General features: G+C 45.9%; 1 protein-coding gene across 4 annotated transcripts in view; it reads right to left on the reverse strand.

The window, feature by feature from the left end:
- The window catches only part of SNX14 (sorting nexin 14), an 87,204-nt gene that overhangs the window by 13,203 nt on the left and 52,120 nt on the right, over positions 1-21,881 (reverse strand). For all 4 annotated transcript variants that reach the window (XM_056566025.1, XM_056566023.1, XM_056566024.1 and 1 more), the window contains 7 exons: positions 20,359-20,566; positions 20,150-20,233; positions 12,134-12,234; positions 4,838-4,949; positions 3,764-3,804; positions 3,551-3,670; positions 3,344-3,467 (listed from right to left, as the gene is read on the reverse strand). In XM_056566025.1, coding sequence (XP_056422000.1) covers positions 3,344-3,467; positions 3,551-3,670; positions 3,764-3,804; positions 4,838-4,949; positions 12,134-12,234; positions 20,150-20,233; positions 20,359-20,566 — 790 coding nt within the window. The remainder of the gene's footprint in view (positions 1-3,343; positions 3,468-3,550; positions 3,671-3,763; positions 3,805-4,837; positions 4,950-12,133; positions 12,235-20,149; positions 20,234-20,358; positions 20,567-21,881) is intronic.

Genomic DNA, 21,881 nt, shown 5'->3' on the forward strand with positions numbered 1-21,881 from the left:
TGGGCCGCGATCGTGCAGGCCCCGGCAGCATTAACACCATAGATGCCTTGATCAATTGTCATCACGGCATCTATGGTGTTGACAGGGGGAGCACGCTCCCCCCTGTTCACCAACGGCGGCACCGCAATGCCATCGCGGATTGCCGTTGGTTGCTATGGCAGGAGGTCAGATGATGACCTCCTGTCTGCCTACTGCGGAAGCCTGTGAGATCCAGGCTGGATTGTACAGTGTGTAGTATCTGCAGCAGATCAGGTCATGCCGTACTGCAGTACAAATGTATTGCAGCATAGTATAACCTGTAAAAAGTTAAAAATTAAATAATAAAAAGTTCAATACATGTATGAAGTGTAAAAAAACTAAATAAAAAATACAAATATATATATATATATATATATATATATATATATATATATATGTCCCTTTCCCAATAAAACCCATGTATTGTCATAAAAAAAAAAAAAGATCGAAAACACAAATCATATACATAACAAGTATTGCCACTTCCATAATGACGTGTACTATAAAACTATAATGTAAATGATCCCACATGGTGAACGCTTGAGAAAGATCCTGGAGAGGATTGAAACGTTGCTGCTGTTTTCACTTTTTTTGATGGAATAAACTTCACTTTTTCCATATTATGGAGTGCTGCACTGAATTGTATTTTTATGGATTTTATTGAATCGAAGGACTTGGTTCTTATCAGTGACTTGCACCCTGCACTTTAACTTTTGCATCAAGCTGAGTGCTGCTATATTTTTTCTTTTTTTCTTTAATATATATATATATAAAGGGATTGACCGATTATCGGTATGCCGATACCGATAATCACGATTTTGTGCATTATCGGTATCGGCAATTATCTTGCCGATAATGCCCCGCCCCCCGCACCACCCCCACCGCGACCGCCACTCCCTCGACCCGCCGCACCGCACCTCCGACCCACTGCACCGCGTCACACCCCCCATCGTGATGCTAGGCGGTATACCGGTATGGATTTTTTCCCATACCGCTATACCGGTCGGGCCCCTCCCCCACCCTCCGAGTCAATAAAAAAAATTAAACTTACCCGTAATGGGGGTGGTCCGGGCCATCCATCCATCCTTCCTTCATGTAGTGTCCGGGGGCGTTCCGGGTGGAGGGTGGTCCGGTCCGGGCTGTCCTTCTCCCACTGTCTTCTTCTCCACTCCGGGCAGGCTCCGGCCTAGTACGCTGCATAGACGCCGCTACGCCGTGACATCAGGTGCGTCGCTGCGCATGGGTGTCACTGCGCAGCGGCGTCTATGCAGCGTACTAGGCCGGAGCCTGCCCGGAGTGGAGAAGATGACCGCCGGAGAAGAAGGACAGCCCGGACCGGACCACCCTCCACCCGGAACGCCCCCGGACACTACAGGAAGGATGGATGGATGGCCCGGAGCACCCTGGCAGGTAGGGGAGAGAAGCGGGTGGTGGCGGCGGCGGCCTATGGCCCCGCAAAAGCCACTGCAGATCATTGATTTAAAGCGCCCGCTTTAAATCAATGATCTGCAGCGGTGTCGCAGGGGGTTAAATAGCCGATAACTTATACCGGAATATCGGTATAAGTTATCGGCTATCGGCTCTAACCTGCACCGATTATCGCTATCGGTAACGGCCCTAAAAAAACGATATCGGTCGATCCCTAATATATATATATATATATATATATATATATATATATATATATATATATATATAAATACATGCCCCTTTCCCAATAAAACCCATGTATTGTCATCGAAGATCGAAAACACAAATCATATACATAACAAGTATTGCCACTTCCATAATGACGTGTACTATAAAACTATAGTGTAAATTATCCCACATGGTGAATGCTGTAAAAAAACAAAAAATGCTAAATTCGCCAATTTTGGTAAAAATAGCTGAATAAAAAAAGATCAAAAGGTTGCACTGATTGCAAAAATGATACCAATAAAAAGTAAAGCTCATACCGCAAAAATTAAGCCCTCACTCAATGGTGTCAAACGGAAAAAAAAAAGTTACGGCTTTTGGAAAATCAATGGCAGAAAAAGAATTTTGCTCAGAAAAGGAAAAAGAACATAGAAAGATATATATAAAATGGGTATCGCCATAATTGTACCAACCCACAGAATAAATATAACATCACTTTTACCACACAGTGAACACCATGAAAAATAAAAAAAAGCCAGAAATTTTCCAGTTTTTCACAATACCTTTGAGTTTTTCACAAGAAAATGCTGCATGTGTCAATAAAAATGCACCACTTATATATAGTACAATATGTCACGAAAAAACTATCTCAGGATCGCTCCACTCAGAAACAGCATTCTAAAGTTCTTACCATTTAAAGAGACCCATTCATATAAAAAATAAAATAAAAAGAGCCTGTCATTAAGGTAAAAATGGGTCCATCCTTAAGGGGTTAATGACTTAAAGGGATCACTGTTTGGTTTGGGGATATCAGATGTCTGAAACACATTACTGTTCCTACAGGGGGATATAAGGAACTTGAAACAGATTATGGTTGTGGTTGGAATGAGGTGGGATGAGACCTGAGCCCTGAATGATATTACTCATAGGGGAAAGAGATGTGAGCCCTGAATGTGATTACTGCTGGGGAGGGGAATCAGCTCTACTAAAATATCGCCCACAAAGCTGCCTAATAGTGAAGAGTCTTTCAGAGATGAGCATGAGGCCTGTGTGGGAGGCATTACAGAGCACCACTGTCTTAATTCACAATCAGCATACCCAAGACAGGCCACAAGCTGAGCTGTGTTTGTGGCTGGGGTAAGGTCCATGTATGACACTTAAAAGGTAACTCAAGTGCTAAATAGCTTATAGTGACTTATATGTTTGTGTCTTACTATTTTTTGTTTAGCAATCTTTTGAAAATTGGAAGGGTGAACTGAGATTAAGTTTTTCCCTCATGAGTTCCCCAAGGCTAAGAAGTTTGGAAAACCCTGCATTATATAGACTCTTTAAGAAGTGTCAGTAACCCCCTTCTGCCTAGTATGTAACGCATCAGAAAAACAAAACTCAAACTATGATATACAGTTTGATCAGTGATAATTTTAATCATGCCTGGTATAGGTATAAGGCTATCACTCATAGAAGATAGGGCCAGGGACTATTGCTAGTATCCAGAATATTGGGCAGAAAGTTTAATTTCTGCAGACACATTCTATGTTTCTATTACCATGTGAATGAAGCTGGTGACTTGCTTTGGAAAAGTTCTTCAGAATAACAGCAAACACTTTAGGGTACATAGTTAGACAAAATATTGGAATCAAGAAAGTCCTTTATGCTACATAGTCTAAATAATAACATTTTCTTAACTTACCTATATACATAAGGTAGTCATAGACACCTGCAACAGTCAAAACCTCGATGAAACAATTCCGGTTTTGTCTTCTCTCTATATTCTCAGAGCGGTTGGCATTGTTCTTGTATAAATCATTGAACAGCTACATTTAAATCAAATAACAGATAATAAACACGATGTAAAACTCATTAGTGTACACATTTTTCTGTATAACTTGTGCCAAACCTTTTTGTCATTTTCTGAAGTCGGACTAAGTATTGTCAGTTCTGGCCTGCTTGGTTTAGGTTTTGGAGATTCACAAGAGTTGATGAAATTCATAATAAAGAGTTCTAGATGTTGCCCCTTCTGCAAAATAAATAAATAAAAAATAAAAAAAAGTTAGAGCTTTAGAACACAGTACATATAGCTCAAATGTCTACAAAATAATTCAAAAATCACCTCTTTAATTAATTTACTTGGCACAGACTTGATCATTTTGCCTGCAAGGTAGAACACAAAAGACAAAATAAATACATCATCTATAAATGTGTGTGGTATAGTAACATTAAACAAAGTCATATGCCAAAGTGCCTTCCCTAAATACCCTCTTCCTTTCAGTTAATTATTTTTCTTGGCAGCAGGCCCATTACACTCTGCTGAGGGGATGAAACTTCTAAGGACAAAATTTCATATTATTTGGTGCTTTAGGAGATAAATCAATCATTTCTAACATCCAAGTTCCCTAAAACACCTTTTGGAACTTTGTCAGCTAAGAATCTTATGTACCGTATATACTCGAGTATAAGCCTACCCGAATATAAGCAGAGGCCCCAAATTTCATCCCAAAAACCCAGGAAAAGTTATTGACTCAACTATAAGCCTAGGGTGGGAAATACATCATTCCCCTATGTCATCATCCAGACCCCCGTAATCATCCCCCCCCCTTCATCATCCCTCCTGTCAATCCCTTCATCAGTGGTCTGCGAATGAACGTCCCTGTGCGTCGTCGTCAAGGCAACATCACTAGTCCGGGGCCGGGCCCGGTGAAGAGGGCCCCCCGGTGAAAATGGACAGCCTGGAATGACTAACCCTCCCCACCAGACGGTCCCTGCAGCACAGATGGCCCGGACCAGCTCGCCCTTCCTTCCCACTGAGGGTAGGCGAGTAGAAAAGTAAAGGGGGGGGGGGGTGCCTGGATGATGGCGAAGGCCGCAGTGGTCTTCAACCTGCACACCTCCAGAGGTTTCAAAACTACAACTCCCTGCATGGCTGTCCGGGCACACTGGGAGTTGTAGTTTTGCAACATCTGGAGGTCCGCAGGTTGAAGACCACTGAGAAGGGATTGACAGGCGGAGAGTTCACTCGTGTATAAGCCGAGGGGGGAGTTTTCAGCACGAAAAATCGTGCTGAAAAACTCGGCTTATACTCGAGTATATACGGTATGAGGTAAAAGGAGAAAAAAAGTGGCATTACACAGTGTGATGCCATAATGACATCTAATATATATAAGGATTAAAATAGAGCATTACATACCAAGGTTGACATCTGGAAGGATTTTGTCATGAAACTGGGTTTCCAAACTGTTAGGCGACAAAAAATCAGCTAACAACTGGCTATTACTCAGCTCTGGGTGCTGCAGCAGATTCTATAGCAAAGGAACACAAAATGAAATATATACATGTTAGTATCACATAAAGGCTATGGTCTCCTTTGCTTTATCATTAACAATTTCCTACCATTTTGTTGTTGTCGAGTTTTAAAGAGAGTAACCATTTACATGTCCTGCTTTCTCTGACATCTATCCAACAGCACATTGCTTCAGGCTGTCAGCTCTCTCTGCTGTCCCTTTCCCTCATCTCAGTGCTAGAGATAGCGTCGTGAAGGGGGTTGAGGTTGTAAATGGCAGGTGAGAGTGTGGAGAGTGGAAAAACATTCAGGTCTTTAAGGACAGTAAACACAGGCAGTACTAGTAGAAGATAGTAGAAGTGTAGATAGGTAGTATGAAGGGGAAGGGGGTGAATCACCGTGACTGTATATTTGTGAAAAGTAGGTTTTTTATGCTTACCATAAAATCTCTTTCTTGGAGGATCCACTGGGGGACACAGAGACTGTGGGTATATGCTGCTGCCACTAGGAGGCTGACACTAGGCAACAAAAAGAAAGTCGCCTCCTCCTGGCAGGATATACCCTGCCTACTGACTCTGAGCGATCAGTTTAGTCCCAAAGCAGTAGGAGAGGACTGACAGGGAAAGAAAACCAGCAACTGTCCGAAGGAACCAAAGACAAAAAATTACCGGAACTATCCCCCGGACAAACAACTAAACCAAAGACACCAGAACAAATGGGTGGGTACTGTGTCCCCCAATGGATCCTCCGAGAAACAGGCCTTACAGTAAGAATAAAAAATCTACTTTTCTCGGTCAGCTCCATTGGGGGACACAGAGACCATGGGACGTACCAAAGCAGTCCACGGGGTGGGAAAGAAAGCAAGCAACTCAAGAGGAAGGCTGGGCCACAGCTGCCTGCAACACTTTGCGACCCAAGACGGCGTCAGCGGATGTAAAAGTGTGCACCTGGTAAAATTGTGCAAGGACGACCAGGTGGCCGCCTTATAGACTTGTAAGGCCGAGGCCCTATTGTGAAGAACCCAGGAGGCCCCAACGGATTGAGTGGAATGAGCTGAGACCCAGAAAGGTGGGTAGGCTTCCGAGATGGCAGAACGGATCCACCGGGAAACAGTTGCCTTTGAAGAGGGAAGTCCCTTACGACGACCCTCCGGAAGCACAGAGAAAGAGTCACATTGATGAAAGGATGAAGTGACCAAAAAGTAGGTCCGAGCAGCCCGAACCACGTCACGACAGTGAAGTAAACACTCCCTGGGATGGGAAGGAGCAGGACAGAAGGACGGAAGGACAATATCCTCATTTAGGTGAAAAGAGGAGACCACCTTTGGCAAGAAAGGTGGGGAATCGGTTGGAAAATGACTTTGTCCTGGTGCAGGACCAAATAGGGGGAATGGCAGGAAAGAGCCACTAGCTCTGAAACCCTCCGGATGGAAGTGACCGCAATGAGAAAGGCCACCTTCCAGGAAAAGAGGCGAATAGGAACGTCCCGGAGAGGTTCAAAGGGAGTACCTTGTAAGGCACTGAGCACCAGATTCAGATCCCACGGGGGAGTAGGGGATCTGTATGGCGGAGCCGCATGAGCTACGACTTGCAAAAAAGTGCGAATGTGAGGATCAGATGCCAGGGGGCGCTGAAAGAGAATGGAGAGAGCAGACACCCGACCCTTAAGGGAACTGAGAGCTAAGCGTTGCTCCAGTCCAGATTGTAAAAAGGAAAGAAGGCACTGGAGGGAGAAGACAACTGGAGAAAATGATTGAGATTCACACCAGCGAAAGTAAGACAGCCAAGTATGGTGATAAATCTTCGCAGAGGAGGGCTTACGAGCCCTGATCACTTGGGGAGAGAACCCTCTGGCCCTCAGAACCGCGGTTTCAACCGCAACGCCATCAAATGCAGCAAGAGTAAATTGGGGTGGCAAAGGTGACCCTGTGCAGGTTGGGACGCACTGGGAGACGCAGTGGCACAACGGCTACTAGGCGAATTACGTCAACGTACCACGCTCGTATGGGCCAGTCCGGAGCCACGAGAATGGCGGAGACGCCCTCCTCTTTGAGCTTCCTCAGGACCCTGGGAAGGAGAGTAAGAGGAGGAAAGAGATAGGGGAGGATGAAGTGCGACCACGGAATCACTAAAGCATCCACGGCTAGAGCCAAAGGATCACGAGACTTTGCGACAAAGCAAGGAACTTTCTGGTCGTGGCGAGATGCAAAGAGTCCCCCAGAGGTTGCAGATTTCCGCGAACACCTCTGGATGAAGAGACCACTCGCCGGGGTCGGCAGAGGAGCGGCTGAGGAAGTCCGCTTCCCAATTGTCCAGTCCCAGAATGTGAATTGCCAAGATGGAGGGAACTCAGAGCTCCGTCCAGAGCAGGATCCTGAAGACCTCGGACTTTGCCGCGGGGCTGTGAGTGCCGCCCTGGCGATTAACATATGCCAAAGCCGTGGAGTTGTCCGACTGGACATGAACAGGACGGTTCTGGAGAAGTCGCTCCCAATGGAGGAGGCAAAGGTAAATTGCCCGGCATTCCAGAATGATGATGAGAAGAGCTTCCCGAGAGGATCAACGGCCCTGGATCGTCCCATACCAGAAGACTCCCCCTCCCCCCAGAAGCCTAAAAAAAACGGTCCGTGGGAGGAACTGGGGCGATCACTCCCTGAGCGACGAGGGTCTGAAGTGCGACCCAAAAACCCGCCGCCAAGGAAGGAGAACGAGGAGGTCGAGAACGAAAAAAGCGGTCCCTTGGAAAGGAAGCAAACTTGATCCAATAGCCATCGGAAACTACATCTCGGACCCAAGAGTCCTGCACCTGAGCGAGCCAAACGTCCCGGACAGGGACAAACGACCTCCCACACAAAAATAATTCTCAGGTGGGGGGCGTCCTTTCAGGCAAAGGTAGGCTTACGGGTGCCAGACTTGACCGCAAAGCGGCCTGAACGGTTATTTGACTTCCAGGAAGGGCATGCCTTGAAGAAAGGGACCTTCCTATCCTGTGAGGGCACCGGTCTGGCTGCCCGACCTGAGCCAAAAGACCGAAAGGAAGTTGACTTTCGGTGGAAATCAGTACGGCGGGACTTGATCTGCGGCAGTAAGGACCTCCAGTAGCCTCTGAGATAATTTTGTCCAGGGGTTTTCTGAAGAGCCGGGTCCTGGAGAAAGGAAGTTCCATGAGAGACTTCTTAGAAGCAGTATCAGTGCCCCAAGCCTTCAGCCACATGGAGCAACAAATCGCCACCAGGTTACCTGTGGCAAAAGCCAAACAGAAGGCGGACTGCAAGGAAGCAGAGCACAAGTAGTCTCCAGCATTGGAGAGTTGGAGTGTAAGATCCGCCAAATCTTCTGAAGGGGCCGCAGACAAAATGCCCTGGCGGAGCTGGGAAGCCCAAATAGAAAGGGCTTTGGACACGCAAGCAGAAGCGAAGTCAGGAAGCAAGGATGAACCCGCCGCCTCAAAGGTGAACTTGGCCAGATTCTCAATCCTCTTGTCCACCGGATCCTTGAAGGAGGCTGCATCCGCCAATGGTAGAGTAGTTGATTTTGACAGACGGGAAACCGGAGGATCCACAGCAGGCGGTGTCGACCATTTAGCAATAAGGTCCTTGGCAAAGGGAAACTGCGCCTGAACCTTCTTAGTCCCTAGGAAGCGTTTGTCTGGATGCTTTCATACCGCTTCCAGCAAGGCATCAAATTCAGCATGAGAGCTGAATACCTTAGGAGAGCGGCAGTGGCGATGGAAGGAAACTTCTGGAGCTGGGTCCAAAGTTCCGGGGTCCTCTAGGTGAAAGGTGTCTCTGATGGCTCAAACCAAACTGTCAACCATGTCAGACATGCTGGTTCGATCCTCTGGATCAGAGGCAGAACCTGACGCCACATTTTCCAACTCCTCAGGAGAATGGGAGTGAGTGGAGTCAGCCTTAGATGAAGACAAGGCAGACCTAGCAAGTAGACCTGGAGACCTAGGACAGTGACCAAATGAGCGACCCCTAGAGCAAGGGCGCTTGTGAGGACGCCCAAAAGGAGGGTCAGGGAGCAAGCCTCTCTGGAGGGCAGACGCAAGGAAGATTGTTCCAAGGCAGAAACCACGGAGCGGGAATCCTGCGCCAGTTGGAAAATTGACTGGGAAAGGGAGGAAACCCATTCCAGGGCGGGAACTGGATCCGCGCGTTCCGGTGGAACATCCTGGGCGGAAGTACCAGGAGGGCACGGGTGTGCAGGGGTGCAGGCGGAACAGGTGGATTCAGCAGAACCACCAGGCATTTTACTTTTGCAGCCCACAAAAGTGTAATAAGTGACCTGGGCAGCAGTGACCTGTCTGGAGGGAGGGTCAGGTCTTGGAGAAAAACTTACCTACCGAAGTCTTCAGCCAGCCATTAAACACCTGCATCATGCCGGGCTGAAAAAGCGAGACAAGCAGTTAAGGTAGGGGGACCTGGACCCAAGGTACAACCCCAGGTGCTTGCCAGTGGCGAGAAGGGGATGACAGTGCATAACTTGATGCCTGTGCCCATTCATCACATATGGGGGAACAGTGAGCGCTATGCTCCTGGACCCCCACCTAAAAAGGGGAAATAAAAAAGGGAAAAAAAAAAAACTAAAAAAACAGTTCCCTGAACTAAAAAATTAAAAAAGACAAGGTCTGGAGAACTCCAGGCCTGTGTCTGCCTCCTACGGACACTAAGGTAAAACTGATTAGCTGTAGGCGGGGTATATCCTGCCAGGAGGAGCCAACTTTCTTTTTGTTGCCTAGTGTCAGCCTCCTAGTGGCAGCAAGATATACCCATGGTCTCTGTGTCCCACAATGGAGCTGACCGAGAAAGGGCGTTTTTTTTTTTAAAGTTTTTGAGGATTGTCTTTTTTTCTTTAAAAAAAATAACAATAACAATAAATAAAAAAATTGCCAATACATTTAAATGGTTTCATTCATATTTCCATTTAAAGCACATGGGGCTTGTTCCAATAAAGCTGCATTGGAAACACAGAAGTCTATGGGTTAATATTAAAAACGAATGTTCTGTTTTTGGATGGTTTAAATACGCATGGTGGTTTAAAGAGAAAATTTATCTTTTATCCCCTTAAGGACGCAGGACGTAAATGTACGTCCTGGTGAGCTGGTACTTAACGCACCAGGACGTACATTTACGTCCTATGCATAACCCCGAGCATTGGAGCGATGCTCGCGTCAAGCGCAGCAGGTCCCGGCTGTCGACAGCAGCCGGGGACCCGCCCGTAATGTCGGACATCTGCGATCGCGCGGATGTCCGCCATTAAACCCTCAGATGCCGTGATCAATACAGATCACGGCATCTGCAGAATCGCGGTCACTAAAATGGATTATCGGATCGCCCACAGCGCTGCAATGGTGATCCGATCATCCAGCATGGCAGCCGGAGGTCCCCTCACCTGCCTCCGCTGCCTTCCCGGCATCTTCTGCTCTGATCTGCCTTCCCGCAGACCAGAGCAGAAGATGACCGATAACACTGATCAGTGCTATGTCCTATATATAGCACTGAACAGTATTAGCAATCGAATTTTCCCTATTTCACCCCCAAAAAGTGTTAAAAAAATATTTTATATACATATTTGGTATCACCGCATGCGTAAATATCCCAACTATTAAAATAAAATGTTATTGATACCGTACGGTGAACGGCTTGAACGTTAAAAAAAAAAATCCAAAATAGCTGCTTTTTTATAACATTTTATTCCCCAAAAAATTATTAAAAGCTTTATATAAGCAAATATGGTATCAATAAAAAGTACAGATTACGGCGCAAAAAATTAGCCCTCATACCGCCGCTTATATGGAAAAATGGAAAAAAAAGTTATAGGTCTTCAAAATAGGGGGATTTTAAAACGTACTAATTTGGTTAAACAGTTTGTGATTTTTTTTAAGCGCAACAGTAATAGAAAAGTATGTTATCATGGGTATCATTTTAATCGTATTGACCCAAAGAATAAAGAACACATGTAATTATGACCGTAAATTGTACGGCGTGAAAACAAAACCTTCCAAAATTTGCTAAATTTTGCGGTTTTCTTTTTAATTTGCCCACGCAAATAGTATTTTTTTGGTTGCGCCATACATTTTATGGTAAAGTGAGTGATGGCACCACAACGGACAATTGGTTGCGCAAAAAACAGGCCCTCATACTAGTCTGTGGATGAAAATATAATTGAGTTATGATTTTTTGAAGGCGAGGAGGAAAAAACAAAAACGTAAAACTAAAAAAAAAAAAAAAAAAAAAAAAAAGAGTCCTTAAGGCCCAAATGGGTTGAGTCCTTAAGGGGTTAAAAAAATATTAATAAAATAAAAATACTGCACAAAAATAGATCCAGTATGGAACTAAAACACAACTAGTAAAGAATATTAACCACACTGGACTTAATTTAATTGCATTAAACATATATAAAAATATAACTCAACTAAAGAAGTGTGTCTGAGACCTAAAGAGAGAAGTGGTACCCTGCAGTGAGCGAGGAATCACATACTCCTCATCATCAGTATCTAGAAATAAACATGGGAAAATCAGCCAGAAATAAAGCTATGCCCATACATGAGGACTAGTGAAGGTAGCAGCATACATGCTCAAGGAACACAGTAATACATGCTGAATGTGAGTTTTGAAAATAAAACACATTGCAAATTCCTGGCAGCAAACTGTATATCAGGTGACGGGAAATGAGGAATAGAGACTACAGCCTTAAAACCTAATGCAGTGTCCACAACCTTTAATTCTTTGTATTTTAAAGCAGATGTTCTCCAACAGGACTTCCCCCTTTGGCGGACCTGGTATATGCATTACACGGTCAGCCAACCGTCCAAATTCTCAGAAAAACAGAAGACGACATTGCCCTGTGTTCTTTAAACAATGTATGTGCCCGTGACCTGTTTTTATACTTATGAAGATTATTTTGGCTGTAGTTCTCATTGTTTTATAGTCCAGAATAACTGCTGCTAGTGGGTTAATAGTAATGAGGTTAGCAATCCTAGCTAGGGTATGGAAAAGGCCAAATGTGATAATCTGCTGTTCTTTGGGGCAATGCAATGCAATATACACAGACAAGTTTGACAGTTTCAGGACACGGCATTATTCTTCTTGAATGAATATATATAAATATATATACATACATACACACACATTATATATTATATATATATATATATATATAGACATACACACACACACACACACACACACATACATACCTGTAAATATTCCTGAAATTCTTCTCTTTTGGATTTAAGGAATTCATAGTTCTTTGGCCCAATAATCCTTTTTGATGGTAGCTGGGCATCCGGAAAGGTACCTACATATATAAATAGTAAAATGACCTCTGGCAAAATTAAGTATATCTGTAATGTTTAGCTCTCATTCAATCTTAAGGAAACATAAGGCCCCACAGGGCAGTACAGTAGCCATATAACCATATGACTCCCAGCTAGTTTCATGCACAGGTCCAATTCATTCTGCAAGGTTCCATTTCATTGGGTTCATGCACAAAATTTACTGGGTATCAAAGAGCTACAAGACAAGCCAACTGCCCAGTGTGGACATGTGTCGTTCCATGCTGAATCTAGAAGAGGACCTATGGCCTGTTCTGACCTGTCTGGTTTAATTAAGATATGCATTTCCCACATATTTCCTTATAGCTCTATACTGTGCCATTCATCTCTTATTCTTACTTAACTGCATCTAAAACTATCCAATAAAAGCTCATAGTGCCAGACAGATTTTCAGGCACCCCTTCCAAACAATCAATTAAGATACCTTTCCCAGACTCCACAGAATGTACAGTATGATATACATTTAGGGTATGTTCATATGCAGATTTGATGCGCAGGATTTTCTGCTGCAGATTTCAATGTAAACTTAATGACTGAGCACAGCTTCTAATCTGCAGTTACACATCCTGCGCATCAAATCTGTGCAGGATCCTGTATGTGTGAACAATGACAAATGCTAGAAAAATGCCCTTTAGTGTTCCTTCAAATGAATGAAATAGTGAAAGCAATATGACTACTGTACCCACACTAGCATAGTACAGTAAATGCTGGAATAGATTACCAGATCTTACTTTATAAATTGTTTTTATTTTAACAAAAAAATACCAACAGTTTGTATATCTGCAGAAAAGAAGAGTAAGAGGAGATTTTAAGGATAAAAGTTAGAAATGTAAACATACTGCTCAAGCTTTGTTCACAAGCCGTTTTATGTTTAAGTTCCACTGTTCTCTTTCATTATGTTTAATTTTGCTGTATACAAAAGTGTACTATGCTACGCTTCTGAAAAGGAGATGTTTTTGTACTCACCGTAAAATCTTTCTCGTAGCCTTCATTGGAGGACACCTAACTGATGGGGATATGCTCTTGTTAGGCACTGACACTAGGGGAAAAAAGTCTGCTCCTCACTGGCAGGATATACCTGCCCACTGGAAGTGAGATAATCAGTTTTGTCACAAAGAAGTAGGAGAAGCCAACAAAGAAATAGGTCCGACGGACCCAAGAAAAGAATCCAGGTTAAAAACAAGAACCGGAAAAGATAATCCAGACAAAAAAAAAAGAAATGGGTGGGTGCAGTGTCTCCCAATGAAGGTTAGGAGAAAGAGATTTTACGGTGAGTACAAAAGAAATCTCCTTTTCTCGGCCGCTCTTCATTGGGGGACTGATGGGACGTACAAAAGCAGTCCCCTAGGGTGGCAATAACCACCAGAGAACGGGAAAATAGTCCAGAGACCGAACCCACTTGACTGTAAGGTCTGCGGACGAGATCCTGGCAGAGACAACCGAAGCCCACAAACTGAGCTCCAAAGCCCACAAACTGAACCCCCGTCACTGGAGATGGACTAGGATGCCAAAAGGAAGAGACCATCCAATGTAGAGACTCCAAACCTACGGTACATTTAGAGACAAGAAAAGGTCGACTAGGAAGCCAGATGGGCCAGAACCATCCCGGGAAGAGGTAGGAATCAACTCCAAGGAACACAGAACCAGACAGAGGGCTTACCAGGCTGGGAAACAGGAATGGAACAGGGCACAACAAGAGAACCCCATCCAGAGTCAACCAATTCAAGAGTACATGGTGGAAAAAACGCCAGGGAGAGCAGCGTATGCCTGAGCAGAAGGCGAGTACAGGAGTTGGAGACCAGAAAACCACTGGAAAAAAATAAAGAAGATGGAGACTGGCTCTGGAGAGGCCTGGTGCATAAAATTGATGACCAGAACAGCTGCAGACCCAAAACCCTTGTCCCAGGGGCCTGCCGCAAGCACCTGGGAGGCAAAATTAGCTCGAGTAGCATAATCCAGAAGACCAGAACGCCCTTTGTCTCAGGAGTACATGGACCCCCGAAGGAGGAAACGGAAGGAATAAAGTCATAAAGGGAGCGGAATGCCCTGAAAATGGACATCCCGGAACACTGGAGCGACCAATATGAGAACTGGAGGTTCCCGGGTCACCTGGAAGACATAAACCTGTAGAGTAAGTAAACCCTATGTCCGCGAAATGCTCTGGGTGACAAACTTCTACGTTGAGAGCAGAAGAAGTGAAGGTCAGAAAGACCGCCCCACAAATGGGATCACAGAGAAGTAAACCTGTCCGAGACCACAACCATCACTAAGGCCCGAAGAACCAGAAGGGCCAACCTAGAAAAGAAGGCACGCCACAGCATACTAGGATAGTGTCCAAGACAAGGAGACTAACCGGACATGGACCACAGTGGTCTGAGCGGACCAAAGTAACATCTCGTCAATACGGGAATGGAGGGGGAAACAAAAAGGGAAGGTTACTCCAGAAGACTGTAGCGTCAGTGTAGCGCAACTGACACGACAAAAGGGAAGGAGGAACAAACCCCTCCAGGGTGAGAGCAATGGCAGAACCCAAACAATAGACAGTGCTAGACCGGCTGCTGCCGAACCGTACATGATTACATAAACTCCTCCAACAGAGAAGAGTGCAAAGTCTGCATGAGCAGCAGTAGATAACCAAGAAACAGGAAGAGCCAGGCTGCAAAAGTGCGTAGCTCTGCTGAATGCTCTCAGCAAATAAAAAATAAAAAAGGGCCCAGCCAGGTACCCCACCTATATAGAGGAGGGGAAAACAAGGTTTGGCCACGATGAAACTCAGGCACAGACCATGCCAAGCTCCCTGATCCCCTGTGGAAGGGGGGATGGTCAAAGTGCACCAGGCACTATAGGCGCAGGGAAATGCCGCCCGAAGGCAAAGGGGCAAGTACCGGGTGGAGTGTGTCGCTGTTTCAGTGAAAGTCCATGGAACCTGCAGAAAACGCCCACACCCCATCTCCAAATGGTGCCACACACCAGGACTGCAGTCGCAGAAACAAGAGATGAAGGATGTATGTTGGGCAGGAAACATGCAGACACAGTGTGACAGGCAGGTAGAAAAGATCCAATAAAACCACCGAGACACTCTTTGGAACTTCACCAGGAAAATGAGTCACCGGGCTGCAGCCATGGGAGTGGCAAGACTGGGGAAGGTGACCTGTCAGAGTAGAAAACCAGGCAGACACCGTCTGGCTATCTGGCAAAGGGACCATGGCCACACCGGGTCCCGCATTCAGAACCACACAAGAAAGTGGGTTACCAGCATTCAGCCAAGAGAGCGCCAAGCATGTAGAGAGGGACCTGGTAAAGGAGGGAACCCTGCGAACCAGTATATGGTGCATTGTATAGGGCACATGGAGCAACATGGGGAGACTCACTCGTAACTAAACCTTGGCAGTTGGTTACCTGAACTTCCGTCCACGGTGAGGGAAGTGTATGGCAGTGGACTTGATGTAGTAGTAGACCATGCAGACAACCGTCTGGCTGACTGGTATAGGATTCCTGAATGTTCAGTGTCACTCCATCGAAACCCCCCACACACACAAAGCGGGGTATTGGAGTACGACCGAACTAACGGGCAACCTGGCGGTGTAAGAGACCCAGCAGACAAAAGCCTGGCTGACTGGCATCAGTCCCGAGTACCTTCAGGGACCCTCATCCCTGATATGGGAGACCAACAGCGATGGAGACCGTGCAGACAACAGTCTGGCTGAACAAGTATACTTCCAGGCACTGGCTAAAAGGGGAAAGCCAGATAGGCAACCACTGTGCCCCACTGTCGCACATGGGAGGGAGGGGAGGCCTAGGAGCCATGGATGGTCTCCCTGCCACCTTGGAAGATCGGGGGAGGCTGAGGAGCCGCGGAAGGTATAACTGTTACCCCGTCTAGGGTCCATAGGACACGCTGGGACACTTCTTCGTACACCTCGCACAGCGGTGGGGTACTGGAACTCCAGCCGCAGATACATCAGCTGTGTCATGAGTGACCGGGGGAGGAGGAAACCACGCAGACAACTGTCTGGCTTACTGGTATGGGTCCTTAGTATACAATCGGTCACTCCATCGGACACCTTGCACTAGTAGTAGGGTACCGGGGTGCCAGCCACGGACGTGGCAGCTGAGAGATGAGTGACAGGCGAGACTACTGTCCGACATATCGACATCAGGACCTATCCATTCCCACGCAGGGACACTTCCACGGAGACCTCGCACTAGACGTGAGGATTAGGAGCACTAGCAGAGGATGCAGCAGCCTGTGGAGGAGGGAATCATAGTGTATAACATGCCAGAACACCCCCTTGATGGGTGACCGGCAGACCTGACAAAGCGTCCTTAGCGTCCGCCTGGAATGCAAAAAGACTCCTGCAAGGCACCCAACCAGTGTCTTGCCTCGTTGGGGAGGGACTGGAATTCGGCTGTGGGCACGACTGACATGTTACTCAGTGGTAGGGGAGGACAATAACTGAATATATCCCCGACAGTTTTCAAGGGATCAAAAAATCCTGCCACGTCGGTGCTCATACGTTCCCTGACAGAGTGAGAACCCTGCAGAAAAAAGGTACGTCAGAGGCATATCGCAACTGACAATGTAATTAGTCTATAGCAGGCCACCATACAGGGTTACTGAGGGAAATAAAGCGACCCTCGATACCGTCCCTAGAAAAGGGACCCTGCAGATATTAAACTGATAAAAACAGATGTGACAGACCAAAGGCTGTTATAGTGATTGGTTGCCACAAGGGGGAGCTCACTAGAAGCAAAGAAAAATCTAGGGCACAATATAAGTTATGGCCACAAGAGGACGCCAAACACCAAATGGTTTGAGTGACTAGCAGTGATTTCTAAAATTTTTTTAAAAACTTTAACAGGTAGCACAGCCCGCTGAGAAGGGCAGGGGTGGCGCCAGGGAACTTGTAGCAAGACACAGCTGCCTCCGCCGCCACCGGGCCGCATGAACGGGGCACCGGACGCACGATTGGTACCCGTTACAGGGAAAGAGCAGTGGGACCGGAGCAGAAAGCAGGCTGGTGTTGTGCCCGCACTGAGGAGCGGTTGGCCACATGGGACCCGAGACATGCTACCTGCAGATGTAGGTCTCCGGTCAGCCTATAAAGAATGCGGCCAGGACACTGCACCTAGCCGCAGCATGATAGAAGTAAGCGGGCTGGTGTGCACTGGCGGGCCCGCACTGAGGACGTGGTCGGCTGCGTGGGACCGGATTCCCGCTGCCTACAGCTATAGGTCTCCGGTCAGCCTAACAAAGAACGCGGCCAGGACACTGCGCCTGGGCGCACAATAAAAGTAGTAAGCGGGCTGGTTATGCCCCCACTGGGGAAGTGGACAGCCGCGTGGGACCGGAGACCCACTGCCCCAGAAGACTGAAACTGGGGCAGCAGCATAGAGTCTCCGGCCAATAGTGAGGAAAACGCAACCAGGGCAGTGTTCCTGGCCCCGAAGAGGGGGGGTGGGGGTGGGGGTTTAGCTGGTCCATGTGTAATGGCGGCCTAGGAGCTGGGCACCACAGTGAAAGGGGACCCTGGAGGAGCAAGAGGGAGGGAGAAAGGGAAGGGGGGTTGTAGTACATACTAACCCACGTGCTCCGTCTTCTTATACTCGCCCTAAAGTCTTCAGCCAGGTACGCGCTGCATCACGCCAAGCTGCCATAGCAAGGCGGACAGGGGCAAGTGGGGGACCCAGACCCAGAGTACTACCGCCTGGCACTGGCCATTGGCGATAAGGGTTTGACGGTCCATACTCTTATGTTCCGTGTCCCTTTGTTGCATATGGGAGATCAGGTAGCGCAATGCTCCTGTCGCCAAACCTGGAAAAATAACAAAGGAAAAAGAACCTAACTAGACATACTTAACTAGAAAATAAGAAAATAATAGACTAGGTTTGGGAGAGCCCCCAGACCTGTGTCTGCCTCCTACTGACACTAGCTAAAACTTATTACCTCACTTCCAGTGGGCGGGTATAACCTGCCAGGGAGGAGCCGACTTTTTTTCCTAGTGTCAGCGCCTCCTAGTGGCAAGAGCATATACCCATCGGTGTCCCCCAATGAAGAGCAACCGAGGAAAAAAAAAATATATTGCTTTTTGTTTTGTTTCTTTCTATGTAATTCAATGGGAAACACATGCTGCTGCATGGCATACATCAGAATCTGTTTTAGCATCCATTAATGTGTACATTTTTATGCCAAGAGAACAAATGTGGGCATTAAATGTAAACAAAAATACTGTGTAAAACTAGGTTAACAACTAACTGGGACATAAATATCAAACAGCACTTTTCAAATTTCAAGGACAGGGTGTTAAGTGCACCTTGACCGCCATAACATTAAAACCATAGGCAGATGTAGTAAATAACTGATTATTTCATGACAAAGGACATTGAGGCATGGAAAACATAAGGCAGCAGGTAAGCAGTCAGGCAAGCATACAGATCTGAGGACCAAATTGTGATGGTTTGATGACTGTCTGAGTATTTCCAAAACAGCAGATCTTGTGGAATGTTCCCACTGTATAGTGGTTAGTATCTATTAAAAGTTGTCCACGTAAGGACAGCTCATTAAATGGTCATGGGAAAAGGCCAGCCCGTATGATCAGATCTTATAGAAGAGCTACTACAGCACAAATTGCTAAAATCTAATGCTGGCAATGATAAAAAAAAGGTGTCAAAACACACAGTGCACCACAACTCGAGAAGATAGGGTTGGGTAGAAGCAGAACAGTCATGCTGACCCCTGCCCACCACTGAAAGCGCCTACAATGGGCACATGAGTTTTAGAACTGGACCATGGGTCAGCAAAAGAAGGTGGCCTGGTCTACTCGAAGATTTTTCAAAACCTGTGTAGAGGAAAAGGGGTGCAGTTGCCCATAGCAACCAATCATCTCTCTTCTTTCATTTTTCACAGGCTTCTTTAATAAGGAAAACTTTCAGTAAACTCCCCCTGCACTAACCAGAGGTACTGGCTGGTAGTGGGTCGCTAATCAATATACTGCCTACCATGCCTGGATCCCCCCCACGGTTTGCACGTTATCTTCATTCTTCTGGATATGCAAATGAGCTGCTAACTGGCATGGGCAGGATTACAAGGCTCCTTCTGGCACTGTGACGTCAGCGCCGCTCGTCCGCAGCGCCGCCCGGGTTATGGATTTTCATCCCCTCCCTCCTCAGTGGAGTCCAGTACAGAGCGGGGAGAGGAGGAACAGTCAGAGGGAGGGGATGAATATTCATAAGCCGGGCGGCGATGCGGACGAGCGGCACTGTCACAGTGTCAGAAGGAGCCTTATAACCCCAACCGTGCCAGTTAGCAACTCATTTGCATATCCAGAAGAATGAAGATAACGGGCGAACAGCACGGCAGATCCGGGCATGGTAGGCCGCATATTGATCAGCTTCCCCCGCACTACCAGCCAGTACCTCACCTCTGGTTAGTGCGGGGGGAGTTTACTGACAGTTTCCTTTAAAAATGAAAGAAGCGAGCCGATTGGTTGCTTTGGGCAACTGCACACTTGTTACTATGTACCACCTATATAAATACTGCTAGTGTACACGATTTATAGCAACTGTAATCTCTAATGGAAATGTTTTAAGGCACTTGACAACAATGTTGGCTTGGCTTATCAACTCCACATATCTCAAGCATCAATCTATGGAGACCCCATCACACAATTCACAGAGGCTTTTCAATTATTCATTAAATAACCTGTGAATAGGTGATTAATATGTGATTAGTGGGAGTCTGACTGCTGTGACTCCCAGTGATCCTGAGAACGGCAGTCCTTTGTATAGGGGATAAGATGTCTAGGGGCGGAGTAACCCTTTAATGTAACAAAGCCATATAGGTTATTAAAATTCTTACACTTTAAGAATATAACTTACCGTGGAATTCTGTGAGTTTTGACTCCAAAACATAAAATTCTATATATTTTCTGTAAACGGACCAATGTTCAGCTTCATGTCCAACTAATAAAAAAAAAGGACAGTTGCAATAACAAAAATAAATAGCAACAAAGGCATCATTTTATATTTGAAATCAACATAAAAAGACACATATACACAATAAAAGACATATATACAATGCTCAATACCTGCTTTTCTGTCATTTCTCTCTACATCTATACAGAACACAGGAATTCTCTCCTTTCGGTCTTTCTTTTCAAGATACGAATCCTCAAAAAAATCTACAAATGGGATGCTGATCTTCCATGCAGAGAGATTACGGGGTGTGTTTGGAGTGGTTGCAGTGAGAACCTCCACAGGGGAATCATCTTCTAATACCATAATACCTTCTTCAATCTGAAAGAAGAAAATAATTCATGACATTCCAATGTAGAATATGTAAAAATTTATTTTCAGCCCTCTTCCCTAAATGAGTTTTTCCACTGTGGCTTTTACTTTTTGATTACAATTTGCTGCTTAAAATCCACAACAAATGTGTAACAGAGCTGACATGGGATTCAGTAGATTATCTGAAGTGAACAATCAATTCTACACTGGACACGTGGTTAGGAGTTTATTAACAGAATTTATCAAGACTTTATAGGTTTATTCACAGAAAGGAAATGTTTGGGTCCTATCTAGCTATATCCTAATGGGATGACACCTGTTGTGAGACAACTGAGATCTATATAGTCATGGAAACCTGAATGTGTAAAGGCTGGGAGATTTAGGCTGTATTCACACTATGGAATTTCAGAGTGTAATTCCGCTTAGAAATTATTCTCGGAAATGCAAGTGCAGCAGAATGCTATTACTGGCAATGGGATTCCGTTGCACAGTGCACACTACGGCATTTCGGCAGCATACCTTCCGCCACTATCTGCATTATTAGCCAGGAATACATTGCCATCTATGGGGATGGCAATGTATGTGCGGTCCTAGAGCAGATTCGGTTGGGCGCTGGCTGCACTTTAGGTACATTCACAAGGGCTTATTCCTTGTCAAACTGACAGCAGAGTTTCCACTGCGAGTTTGAATAGGGGCAGGGTCTCTACGTGCTACCCCTAGCAGATTTTCACCAGCGGAATCTCCACTGTTGGAAATCCAAGGCAAACCCTATTGACTTAAAAAATGTAAAAAAATCAGCTGTGGGTAGAGCACAGAGACCCTGCTCCTATTCAAACTCGCAGTGGAAAATCCGCAGCAAGTTTGAAAAGGAGTATGCCCGTGTGAATATACCCTTTGACATCCTGCCAGAAGATTCTAACAGTGTGAACCCAACCTTAGGGATCCTTAGTTTTAAATCACCTATGGGATATTACAAGCTAGCTTTGTTCCAAGCACTCTCATGTTGTATACAGGATTATATAAAAGGAGAAATGCGGTGCAAAACTTTTAAGTGTCACTGTGCCCGGGCTGCAAAAATGAAAATAAAAAATTAATAAAAATAAATAAATAAATAATAAAAAAAGAAAATAATAAACTTTAACTCATCTTCCCACGTTCCCCAGTTGCGGTCATGTTCCTCCAGCGCTGCTCGGCTCCCTTTTTCTCCCTCAGAGTACCGCCGGCCGCAGTGATGTGCCGCCTCGGCCGGTGATAGGTTGGCCCAAGCTCCTTACATGACAGTGTGCTTAGCCTATCACAGGCTGAGGCAGGACATCGCTGCGGC

Source organism: Hyla sarda, chromosome 3 (genome assembly GCF_029499605.1).
Source record: "Hyla sarda isolate aHylSar1 chromosome 3, aHylSar1.hap1, whole genome shotgun sequence".
NCBI lineage: Eukaryota > Metazoa > Chordata > Amphibia > Anura > Hylidae > Hyla > Hyla sarda.